Consider the following 13,459-nt stretch of genomic DNA (forward strand, 5'->3'; position numbering starts at 1 on the left):
TACCAAATAAATTAGCTTACCAAAATAAGTAGAGAGTAAGAGAAAAAAAATGAGAATATAAGAGAATTTTTGCAGTGTATTTCGTGTTTTTTTTTGTGTGTTCTTACGTGCCAAAGAATGGTCATTTTTATAGCCAGCAAGTTGAGCAACTTGCCTAGTGGGTCCATGAAAATGGACATCCATTACTATTTTTTATAATACTCTTCCTTGGATGTTCACGTTGAAAAAAAAATTCTAGTGAAACAACAAATATATATAGTTATCCCAAATATCTATAGATGTTGTGCATTGTTAAAATCTTATTAGGAAAAATCAGTGAGAAAAAACTTAATGAACGAAAAAGAGTACACACATCTGGTAATACGCTTTGAGTGTTGTATTATTAAAAACCTTACCAGGAAAACCCAGTGGAACAAAACCTTGGTTAAGGAAAAAAGAGTACAGAGCGTATTTTACTCCCTTGATGAAAACTTCATTTGATATTTTGGAGACGACGCATTCCAACCTTATATCTTAGCTTCTCAAAAGTTGATGTTGGTGATGCCTTTGTGAATAAATTTGTAAGATTATCACTTGAACAAACTTGTTGTACATCAATATCAGCATTCTTCTAAAGATCATGTGTAAAGAATAATTTTGGTGAAATATGTTTCGTTTTATCTCCTTTTATGGAGTCACCTTTCAATTGAGCTATGCACGCGGCATTATCTTCGAATATAATTGTGGGTACTTTGACATCATTTTCTAGGCCGCATCTTTCTTTGATTAACTGTATCATTGCTCTCAACCACACACATTCTCTATTTGCTTCATGAATTGCTATTATTTCAGCATGATTTGAAGAAGTAGCAACAATAGACTGCTTTGTAGATCGCCATGATGTAGCAGTTCCTCCGTATATAAATAGATAGCTTGTCTGAGATCAAGCTTTATATGGGTCTGATAAATAATTTGCATCTGCATAACCAATAAGGTATGCACAACCTTTGCTAGTATAAAACAAATTCATATCAATGGTACCCTTTAGGTATCGCAAAATATGCTTGATACAGTTCCAATGCCTTCTCGTTGGGGATGAGCTATACCTTGCAGGCAAATTAACAGAAAATATTATATCAGTTCTGGTTGCGTTAGCAAGATACATAAGTGCACCAATAGCACTGAGATGTGGTGCTTCAGGACCAAGAAGTTCTTCATTCTTTTCTAGGGGTCGAAATAGATCTTTATTCACTTCAAGTGAACGAACAACCATTGAAGTACTTAATGGATGTGCTTTGTCCATGTAAATCGTTTTAAGATTTTTTCAGTGTAGACAGATTGGTGGACAAAGACCCCATCTGCTAAATGTTCAATTTGCAGACCTAGACAAAGTTTTATCTTCCAAGGTCTTTCATCTCAAATTCTTTCTTTAGATATTCAATCATCTTTTGTACCTCTTTAGGGGTTCCAATGAGATTTATGTCATCAACATAAATGACGAGTATAACAAATTCTGATTCCATTTTTCTAATAAAAATACATGGACAAATGACATCATTTATATAATCTTCATTTATTAAGTACTCATTAAGGCGACTATACCACATACGCCCTAGTTATTTCAGACTATATAATGATTTTTGTAATTTCATTGAGTACATCTCCCAAGACTTATTACATGCTTCATGCAGTTTTAATCCTTCTGGATTTTCATGTAAATTTTATTATCAAGTGAACCATAAAGGTAAGTTGTAACTACATACATTAGATGTATTTCAAGATTTTTATGTACAGCTAAACAGATGAGATATCGAAAAGTTATTCCATCCATAACAGATGAATATGTTTCTTCATAGTTGACCTCGGGTCATTGAGAGAATCTTTATGCAACAAGGCGTGCCTTGTATCTTACAATTTTGTTTCTCTCATTTCGTTTTCGCACAAAAACCCATTTATAGCCAACTGATTTTACACCTTCAGGGGTTTGGACTACAAGTCTAAAAACCTCACGTTTTGGAAGTGAGTCTAATTCTGATTGAATTATCTTTTGCCATTCTGGCCAATCACGTCTACGTTGACATTCTTCGACGGATTTAGACTCAAGACTTTCACCATCTTGCATGAGGTTAAGTGCAACATTATATGCAAAAATACTATTCACCATAATTTTTTATCGATCTAAATTTATCTCATCACCGGCCGAACTTATTGAAAGTTTTTCATTTACTCGAGTCTCGAGTTCACTGATTTCTTCAGAAATATCAGGATTACTTAAATCTTAACCTTCTTCAGGATGTTCTTGTGTAGTATCATCTTTATTAATCCTCACGTTTCTCTTTCTATGATTTTTATCTTTTAAACCCAATGGTCTACCACGCTTCAGGCGTGTTTGGAATTCAGAAGCTATGATACTAGTAGATGGTCCTTTTGGGACATCAATTCATTTAGGCATATTCACTGCAGGGATGCGTGACTTAGTTATCCATTTCAAATCAATAAATGCATCTGACATTTGATTTGCTATTTTCTGTAAGTGGATGATCTTCTGAACCTCCTGCTCACATGTACGGTTACGTGGATCAACATGAAATAGTGATAAAACTTTCCACGCAATTTCTCTTGCGGGTTCATTTTTCTCTCCCCCTGATGGAGAGAAAGTTGTTTCATCAAATCGACAATCTGCAAATTGAGTAGTTAATAAGTCTCAAGTCAACGGTTCAAGGTATCGAATTATGGAGGGTGAGTCAAACCCAACATAGATGCCCAACCTTTGTTGAGGGCCCATTTTTGTACGTTGTGGTGGTGCTACAAGCATATATACTACACAACCAAAAATTCGTAGATGGACTATATTTGGCTCATGACCAAATACTAATTGTGACGAAGAGTTTTTTATTACAATGTGTCGGTCTGAGACGTACAAGTGTTGTTGCATGTAAGATAGCATGACCCCAAATAGTAATTGACAAATTTATTTTTATTAGTAGAAGTCTTGCTATCAATTGTAGGTGCTTAATAAATGACTCTGCAATGCCATTTTGAGTATGAACATGAGGAACGTAATGTTCAATTTTTATCCCAATTGATAAGCAATAATCATCAAAAGCTTGGGATGTAAATTTTTCAGCATTATTAAGGCAAATGACCTTAATTAGATAATCTGGGAATCGCGTCCTTAATCTTATTATTTGTGCTAACAACTTCGCAAATGCCAGGTTGCGAGATGATAAAAGGCACACATGAGACTATCTAGATGATGCATCTATTAGGACTATAAAATATCTAAACAATCCACTAGGTGGATGAATAGGTCCACATATATCTCCCCGTATATGCTCTAAAAAAACAAGATATTCGATGTCAACCTTTAGGGTCTTTGGCCTAGCAATTAATTTGCCTTGATAACAAGCAACACATGAAAATTCATCATTCGTAATAATCTTCTAGTTCTTTAACGGATGTCCAGTTAAATTTTCAATAATTCATCTCATCATTATTGATCCAGGATGACCTATTCGATCATACCATAGCACAAATATATTTAGATCAGTAAGTTTAACATCAAATGTGCTTCAATTGCACTAATTTTTGCATAATATAGGCCAGACGACAAAGTTGATAATTTTTCCAAAATATATTTCTGGCTTGAGACACTCTTGGTTATACCAAGATATTCAGTATTCATTTCATTTAGTGTCTTAACATGATATCTATTTCTGCCGATATTTTTAAAACTTAACAAGTTTCTTGGGGATTTAGAAGAGAATAGTGCATCGTCTATAACAATATTTGTCCTCTTAGGTAGAAATATAGTAGCTCTTTCGGAGTTTTCAATCATTTTTGAATTACCAGAAATTGTAGTAACATTTGCATTTCTTCTAAGTAAGTTGGAAAAATATTTCTCGTCTTTAAAAATAGAATGAGTTGTTCCACTATCAATTACACAAATATCCTTGTGATTGATCATTGATCCAAACAAAATTTGAGGCATATCCATATTTTTCTTCAAAAAGAAATAAAGTAAATATTATAATTAAAACATGGCTCATTACACAAATTTTATTTATTTACATGGATTAGAAAAATACAAATATATCATATAGTACAGACAAATAAAAAAATAAATTATTTAAATATTATCTGAGTTATCGATATTCATATTTACTTTTGGAAAATTAAGAAAATCAGCTATATCCAGGTGCATAGGCTCAATATTATCTTCAGAGATAAAATTTATCTCTGGATTATTTTCTGCCCTCTTCAAGTATGCCTGATATAGCTTAACCAGACGTTTTGATGACCGGCAAGTCCGTGATCAGTGCCCCATACCTCCACATATATGACATATACTTTCTGAATTTTTTTTGGTAAAGCTTCTGACTTTTCACTCTTCTTTTTGTACTGCTGATCATTTCTCGGTGCTAGTCGAGCATCATTATTATAATTTCTTCTTCGATCATGACCACGATCACAAATACGACTCGGGTCATGACCTCTTTTTCGTTGGTTATAATTTGTCTGATTCACTTCAGAGAGTGGCAAAGAACCAATGGGCCGACTATTATGATTTTTCTTTAGCAGTTTATTATGGCGTTCAGCAGTCAGAAGGTGAGAAAGTAATTCAGAATATTTTTAAAACCCTTTTTCGCGATATTTCTACTACAGGAGCATATTCGCGGGTGGAAATGTGGAGTATGTTTTTTCAAGTTTATTTTGCTCAGTGATTTATTCTCTGCATAAATTTAACTGAGTTATAATTCTAAACAAGACAGAATTATATTCAGTTATATTTTTAAAATCTATTAATCTCAGATTTAACCAATCATGACGTGTTTGTAGACGGATGACCAACTCTAGGTAGTCATATCTTTCTTTAAGATTCTTCCACAATTTAAGGGGATCTTTTAATGTGAGATATTGTAATTTTAGCCCTTCGTCAAGATGGTGGCGGAGAAATATCATGGCTTTGACACGGTCTTGACAAGATGTCGTATTGTCAGCTTTGATGGTGTCTGTCAGACCTATCAATTCTAGATGTATTTCGGCATCTAGTGCCCATGATGGAGGTATTAGACATTTTAAGAAAAATAAAATTCTTACCCTTTTTTGGTACCTTCTTAAAAATAGCTCAAAGTGATGGAGGCTCATGCTGATAACGTGTTATAAAATAAACTAACTTAGCAAAATAATAAGGAGAGAGTAAGAGAAAAAGAAAGAAGAAGATGAGAGAATTTTTGCGGTGTATTTCGTATTTTTTTATGTTTTCTTAAATGCCAAGGAATGACCATTTTTGTAGCCATAAATAAGAAAACAAGTTGAGCAAACTTGCCTAGTGGGTCCATGAAAATTGACATCTACTACTATTTTACATAATAATTGGGTATTATTATTGGGTTATTGGATTAACGGAATTTTAATAGTTTCATAAAAAAAAAAATTAGATTATTGATTCGATATTAACTTTTAATATTAGGTTATTGGATAAATTGACAACTCATTAAAACTATAGTTATTTACTACATTATCTCTACATAAATATTAAATATCAATATCACTACCTTATGTGTTACTATTTTTGCTTTTTAGCTTTTACTTCACATTATTGTCCTAGTTTTTTAATTTGTATTGCACTTGTATACTTCTTTTCATGTAAGTTACTATTGTTTCTATTTTATGAGCATTATGTAAAGCTGTATTATTGTTCTGTTGCGCCAAATTATTGGACAAATCATATATTTATTTTATGGGTATTTTTCTTATTAAATAAATCAAAAATCGAACTGTTAAAGACCAATAACCGATAAATCGAAAATCGATAAAATATATCTTATTGCTTTGATTATTGGTTTAGCATATATAAAAATTGAAAACCGATAAATCGAATCAATGATACATAAAATCGAATCGAATCAATCGATGCACACGCCTAGGTGCTAGTAGCTTTAGTATTCACAAGATCTATACAACTATTTTTTTTGATTACCTTTTCTCGTTAATTAGTCACTTGATTTTTCATGAGAGAATTATTTATCCAAAACTATATTTTGATATTTTAAATATAATTTCAGAGATCTATATAACACTCACCTCTCAAGTGGTTTATGATATTTCACTTTTCTCCCTTATTTTAATTTTTGTGTCATTCTTTTTGATTTCACAAGTTTGCCCTCCTTTATATTAATTTCTTCATACTAATGCATATCATAAAAAGATAACTTATTTAATAAATACTTTAAAAATAAATTAGCACAAAATAAATTCCTACTATTATAGTATTATATATAGATACACGTATTCTTTTTACCAAACAAAAATTATTGGTATTTGCAAAGTAAAGTGAAATAATTCGATTTTATTCACGTAACTCATCATTTTCATCAAGAAAATGAAGAGAAATTGAACATAAGAGTGAAAGTTTGGACTGAAGAGAATTTTCGATTCTGAAGGCTGGTAATAATATTTATTTATATTGGTTTATTTTTAAAGTATTTACCAAATAAGTTATTTTTTATAATATGCATTAATATGAAGAAATTAATACAAAAGGGGTAAATTTATCAAAATATAATTAATCTATATTTATTTTAAATAGATTTAAAGAATGGTTACAAAAAAATCAAAAAAAGGGAGATAAACGTAATATCGTAAACCACAAAAGATGTGAGTGTTATAGAGCGAAATCTGAATGGAGGTCTCTAAAATTATCGCTAAATTTTTTTATTGAGGCCTTTTACTATTTTACCCCTTCACAAATCATTTTGCAATATGCATCACAATCGGTGTTTTAAAAGACGGGGGAGTAAGGTGGGCGTTTTATGTAGTATGGGGCGAGACGTAAGTCCCATAGATATACGGGGCTTACCTCTCATGTATATTCAATTCTATAATTTTATTACTTAGAAAATAAGTAAAAGTAAAACTTTCAATAATTTTACAAATAAAGTTTAATAAATAACCAATAATATAGAAAAAAAATTCATAATTATTATTTGAGAAAGATTTTCATAATTAATAATATCGAAAAAAGTATTATAATTATTATTGTGATAATAGTCAATATAATCTTTAAGATAAAATTATCATTCATCTTTACATTTACTAGTTCTTCTCACCTTCAATTAATATCTGCATTAATTATTATTTATATAGTTTAAAGAAGAAGAAAGATAAAAAGCGCAAGAGTAATGACAAAAAATGAATAAAGTTGTCTCAGGAACATAGTGCTATGAAAGATCTATCATATCAATTTCACACATAATTATCGAAAAAATTATTTATAGCAATGTCATATTCTATACGAGTTAATTTATACATTCTAGAATAAATTCTTAAAACCTGAAAAATATGACAACATAAAATATAAATATTATTACACTAATAATAAAAAATATAATTTAAAGCAAAAATGGATTAAAAACAAAAAAAAAAATTAATGTCCGGGGTTTACGTTTTTACACCCAGGACTTATGGTTTTATGCCCGGGGCTTACCCCCAAATTCTAGGACTAATGCCCTATGCAAATTCTAGGACTAATGCCCTATGGATCTACGCCTTCAATTTGCACCCCGGAGCTTTTTGATATGCCCCGCCCTTGGACTCGCCCCGAAAATATTTTTTAAAACACTGATCACAATATATTGCATACACACACATATAAGAGAGGCACATGAGAGGTCGTTAATGGGAAAGGCTCTATGGGAAAAAGTAGTGTTGTTCAAAACCAAATCGGAAAAAGGTTATTGATTTATTGGTAATGAATTATTGGTTTAGCAGTTTTGATAAAAGTTTTGATTATTTTTTTATTATCGGATTATCATTTCTTAACAGTTTGAGTTTTTCTTAATGGGTTAACCGATAACCAATTAGTATATTAATAAATTTTATTTATACCATTCGATATATAAAGTTCTTGACTTATGATTTAGTTTTATACTTCTATATTAGATTGTCTCAAACACTCAGTTTTTTTATAATGTGCCAGTGTTTGCTTTTGAGCAAGATGCAATCTGTCAACTCATGTGCCTGGTTCATTTAGTTTGTCACCTTGTTTTTGAAATGATTTTCAATGATTTTTTTTGTGTCAAATCTTAAAGAACCGAACCAATAACCGATAAGTCAATATCTTAATAGTTCTATAACGATTTTGCATGTATACAAACTAATATTTGATAAGTCAAACTAATAAACTTCAAAATCGAACCGAATCGAACCGATCGATACGCAACCCTAGAGCTTTTTTAGGTTTATAACTTCCCTCAAGGTGTGTTGATGGTCATGAACCTTCACGTTTATAAAAGTTGACCATCAGTGGTCACATTTCACGGATACATATTTTGAACGTTAAAGTTGTGTTGAAACATGCACTTCACTTGAAAATTGAAACAAAAGTTGAAGCTCTGTGAGTGAGGAAAGCAAGAATCATGTCACAAATATTAATCAACATTTTGACTCGCTTAAACAAGCAAGTGAAATGCCCAATTGATATATGCAAAAACAAGCAAGAATATTGATACAACCTCCCTTTGGAATTTTTCCTTTTTAGTTTGAGAGAAAAATCATCTTCCTTTAACATCATAGCACACACCAAAAATATGACCCTGTACTATATACCAGTAAGCTAAATTGGGCAGTCTGTTCAGTTTCGATACCGCAAATTGTGTCAGATTCTCAAAAAAACACCACTTTTGGCAAATTTAATATGCACTTATTGACATTTTTGAAGAGTCTGAGCAATATAACTAATAAGACAACAGAAGATCAGTCATCAAGGATGAAGGATGAGTAAAAGGAACAAAATTAACAGGTACAATCAACGAGGAGAAATATCAAATCAATCTATTAACAGTACTTAACAATTCTTCAAAGGTCTGGAGATCTTAATTTTTTCCAATATACAGGTAATAGTGACATTCACAAATCCAAAGTTCAAACTCACCAAATATATCCACACGTCAGAAGGTAAACACAAAATGAAAAAGGCTACTTCAAGTGAAACTCATTTGATATTTCTGATATAGTAGAACATTTAATGGTCCACAGAAGCTTGAAGGAGTCCATCGCGAATCTGGCTAGCCACATCTCTTACAGCACCAGGCCCATGAGGAAGGAAGACGGCAGATGATTTGCTGGAAGCGCCAATTTCTTTCATGGTGTCAAAGTACTGGGTTAAGAGGACCATGTCCATAACATCCTTTGCTGAGGTTCCAGGCACGTTCACTGAGAATCCGAGCACACTGTCTCTCAAACCATCCACAATAGCTTGGCGTTGTCTTGCAATACCTAACCCTGAGAGATACTTTGACTCTGCCTCTCCTTCAGCCCTTTTAATTTGTAAAATCTTCTCTGCCTCTGCCTTCTCATTAGCAGCCACCCTCATCCGAGCAGCTGAAGAGTTGAAAATAATTAGGCCATGAAATATAGCAAGACAAACTGAGTAAGAGTACAATAACCTTCAACTTGGAAAGCTGAAAAAAGAACAATATCCTCACCCTCAAATCCTTGCTTACACTCAAAAAAAATATGAAACTGGAAAGGAATTAGAAACTGGTCCTTGAGGAGCTTGGCAGACATGGATGTCACTAGAACTCCTAAAGCTTCTATCATACGTTTATGAAAAGAAATTGTTTTACATAAATAATTCACATGGTACTGCAGGGAACTCCATCTGCTGACGTATATAGTCCTCTTGGGACTAACTAGTCGGAGCAGTTGAGAACCAGCAGGCATCAGGCTTAATTAGAGAGATAAGATTTTAGACATACCAGCATTGATTTCATTCATAGCTCTCTTCACATGCTCATCTGGTTCGATATCAACGATAAGTGTCTGAACAATTTCATATCCATAAGCCGACATAGCCTGTAAAGGATCATAATGACTCACATGAGATCCAATGAACAATTCAAATTGCTTGTATCAATTAAAAAAAAGAATTGGCTTACCTTCTCAAGTTCATCCTCCACAGCCTTGGCAATTTCATTTTTCTGCTCGAAAACATCATCAAGATTGAGTTTTGGAACACTTGCTCTAATGACTGACAAAATATAAACATAGATTTGTGTAAGTTAGCATTATCTATTGAAATCAATTTTTTCTCAGAATAGATTCCAAGGGAGAATCATTAGATATATAAACAGATGGGTTAAATACCTACCATCAAAAACATAGGCCTGAATCTGACCCTTAGTGTTGCTTAGTTTGTAGAAAGCATCATTTGCTTTGTCTGCCAGGGCACGATACTGAATTGATGCCACAACATTGACAAACACATTATCCTGCACATTTGTTAAAATAAATATATCAAGTCATAATATGCACAAATATTGAAAAACCATCACCTACTTATGTTTGTGAAAGTGAAAATTGTGGATGACTTTGATGATTTGGCTATGAACCAACACAGTTTGTTTCAAAAGACAATGGAATTCCTATTTCAGAACAAAGAATAGACCTTTGTCTTTGTCTCGCAGCGTACATCCAGTTGTTGCACCCTGAGGGAGAGATAGCCAGCTAGCTGGAATCCGAGGCACCAAGGCAGACAGTGGCAACCTGGCTCAAGCACATCTTGATACTTGCCAAACTGTTCCTTGATTGCGACGGTGGATTGATCAACTTGTACACAGCCCAACAAATTGCCCATATTCTATAAAGATTGGATGAAAGGAACATGATCCACAGAATTCACCCATGAAACATGCTCAAAAGGTATTACACCAATAGAACTTATCATTACTAACCACCAACTTAGACTAGTAATAATTTCTCAAATGAAAAATTGAACAACATGGTACCAAGTTAACAAATTACACTTTAACATCAAGCTCACAATCCAAAGGGGTAACACTTTCGAACTGTGATTCTATATTTTCCTGGGGACTAAAGATGGAACTGCTCTATGAATTTTTAGGAAGGAGAGGTATGCTTGCTTATTTTTCTTCTTTTGTGAGTGGAAGCAGTTCTTTGTGACAATTTACAGCAAAATTATCAATAAATTAACTAAGAATCAAAAATTCATTGTCACGATGTCAGCAGTCCAGTTACTGTTTTCTACAGCTAGCTATATGCATCTATAAAAGGCATATCCCACCAAAATTGACATGAAAGTTGAATTTCACTGCCAATCTTCTAAGAAGGAAACTTCTCAACCTACTTTACAGAAGGCAATAAACTCAAATCCATGGCATCAAAAGACACCAGCGTTGCCATTTTCAGTTTACAAGTAATTTGTAAAATTGATCAACTTGTATACAGCCCAATAAATTTTGCCCATACTCTGTAAAGATTGCATGATAAGGAAGATGATCCACAGATTTCACCCATGAAACATACTCAAAAAGATATTACACCAAGAGAACTTATCATTATCAAGGAGCAATATCAACTAGTAATAATTTCTCAAATGAAAACAACTCAATAGTAAGTTTACAAATTACACTTGGCTATCTCAAGTTCATAATCCAAAAGGAGTAATATTTTTCAAACTTTTCCCTGCGACTAAAGATTAACTGTTAGTCAAACTTTTGGGAGAAAATGGGTATGTTTCTTTTACAAGTTACTGCAAATTTGCAATAAACTCCCAGTTAACCAAGAAAAGATTAAATAACACGATGTCAGCAGTTCAATTGTTGTTTTCTACAGCTACTTTATTCATCTACAAAAGGCATATCTCACCAAACAGACATGGAAGTTGAATTTTCCTATCAAACTTCTAAAGAAGGAAACTTCTCAACCAACTTTACTTTATCAAACCCAAAACCAACTTTCAATTTTTAATCCAACAAGGCAAGAAACTAAAATCCATAACATCAAAGAAACTAGAGTAGCAATTTTTTTTGTTTATAAGTACTCCTTCCAATTTACACTACAATTTTCGCTTCTCAACAATAAACCTATCATCTAATCTAATCTAATTTAGCTTCGAAGATTAGTAATATCTAGTGACTCTCCGAAAGCAAAAAGTATCACATAAATTGAAACAAAGAGAGAGTAATCTTGCAGAGTTGACCTAGATTAAACTAGCAAACAAGTCTTCACGCATTAACTCTAACACACAAACGATTGAAGTAAAAGAACAAATAGATTTTGATAAAGTATCTGCATCTACTTTAAACATACTTACAAAGGAAGAGCTAACCAATGAGAGAGGAATCGAAATGGGTTTTTCGCTAGCTAGGGTGGGTAAGTTTACATACCTGTGCCTGTGGAGGAGAGGGGAGACTTGGTGAGGAAGAAACAAAGTATGTGTAAATTGGAATATAGAGTAAATAATAAGGAGAAGATACTTCTTGGGAAAATTAATTTGATTGGCAACTTGTAATACTAGTTGGGATGGAAAATACTCAAATATTAAGATCCATAAAAAATTAAGGGTTCATTTGACAATTTCATATTTTACTATAAATTTGTCATATGCCAAATGTAAAACCGATTTGATATTAAGTCATGTTATTTATGTTCTGTGCTACAATGGTCGAAATAAAGGATTGAGATCCCATAAAGGTGAGCTATCACAAAAAGTATATTCTCAATTCAGATGAAAAGATTTAATACTTGTGATATTTTTTTAAAATACTCAATATATATTTTATAATTTCTCTACAAAAATATTCAATTCACTTATAATTTATTTTTTATTATAGACGTGTCAGAAATTCCGTAAATGTCACTTCCTATTTTTTTGAACGATCTTATTTTAAAAAGTATCATTATAGTTGTGCCTGTTAACTTTGTAATTAATTAATACTTTCTTATTTTGGTATTAGAAGGATTGAGGAAGGGTCCGTCCGAATAAAGATTTGATTTAATATTCAATATTATAAAGTCAATAAGAACATGGTATAAAGTCCACACGTTCTTTTAATGATGGATAGGTGCAAAAGCCGCTGACTTTTAATTGATTCTTCTTATCTGGAGGAATATAGGAGGTACATATTGGAAATATCTCCAAAATAAATTTAAAATGGAAACATTAAAAAAGGCACATGAAAGGACATATATTAATTAATTATTTGTTACTAGCTAATTCTTTTACCCGTTTGTGATATTTATACAGAGAAAGTCTCCATATTGGTTCGCCTCTCTACATAAATATTTGACAATGGCCTTGTTTGCTTTTAAGGAAGGGGCGGATCTAGAGTATCGATTATTGATTCGATCGAATTTAGTAGCTTTGATTTAAATTATATATATATATTTTTAATTTAAAATTTAATAATATTTAAAAAAAATTAAAATTTAGAATCCAATTATAATTCCTCATAATTTTACCAAAATTTCAAACCTCTTGCTTTTGTAATTAAGCAACATGGATCAAAGAATCTTATTAATTTTAATTAGTCAGTTCTAATAACCTGCCTTTGACGTCGTCCAATAATATGACTAAACTTTCATTTACCAACTTATCCTATTGTACATAAGATGGAACCAAAATAGGATATTCTTAATGTACGATAGACATTAAAATACTGTTTATGTTGGAATT

The 13,459-nt window shown here is 32.1% G+C and overlaps 1 protein-coding gene across 2 annotated transcripts; it reads right to left on the reverse strand.

Annotated features, from left to right (window-relative positions):
- Positions 1-8,788: 8,788 nt before the first annotated feature.
- Positions 8,789-12,299, reverse strand: LOC129900894 (hypersensitive-induced reaction 1 protein-like). Of its 2 annotated transcripts, none has more exons than XM_055975978.1 (6): positions 12,171-12,299; positions 10,430-10,621; positions 10,133-10,253; positions 9,921-10,012; positions 9,741-9,837; positions 8,789-9,363 (listed from the first exon to the last, which is right to left on the reverse strand). In XM_055975978.1, exons 2-6 carry the CDS (start codon positions 10,616-10,618, stop codon positions 9,005-9,007), a joined length of 858 nt encoding a protein of 285 aa, XP_055831953.1. In that variant the 5' UTR covers positions 10,619-10,621; positions 12,171-12,299; the 3' UTR covers positions 8,789-9,004. The 2 variants fall into 2 exon arrangements, with proteins under 2 accessions (XP_055831953.1, XP_055831954.1); XM_055975979.1 differs by having other exon boundaries at positions 12,098-12,293.
- Between the last annotated feature and the right edge of the window lie 1,160 nt (positions 12,300-13,459).

This window comes from Solanum dulcamara, chromosome 8 (assembly GCF_947179165.1).
Source record: "Solanum dulcamara chromosome 8, daSolDulc1.2, whole genome shotgun sequence".
Lineage (NCBI taxonomy): Eukaryota > Viridiplantae > Streptophyta > Magnoliopsida > Solanales > Solanaceae > Solanum > Solanum dulcamara.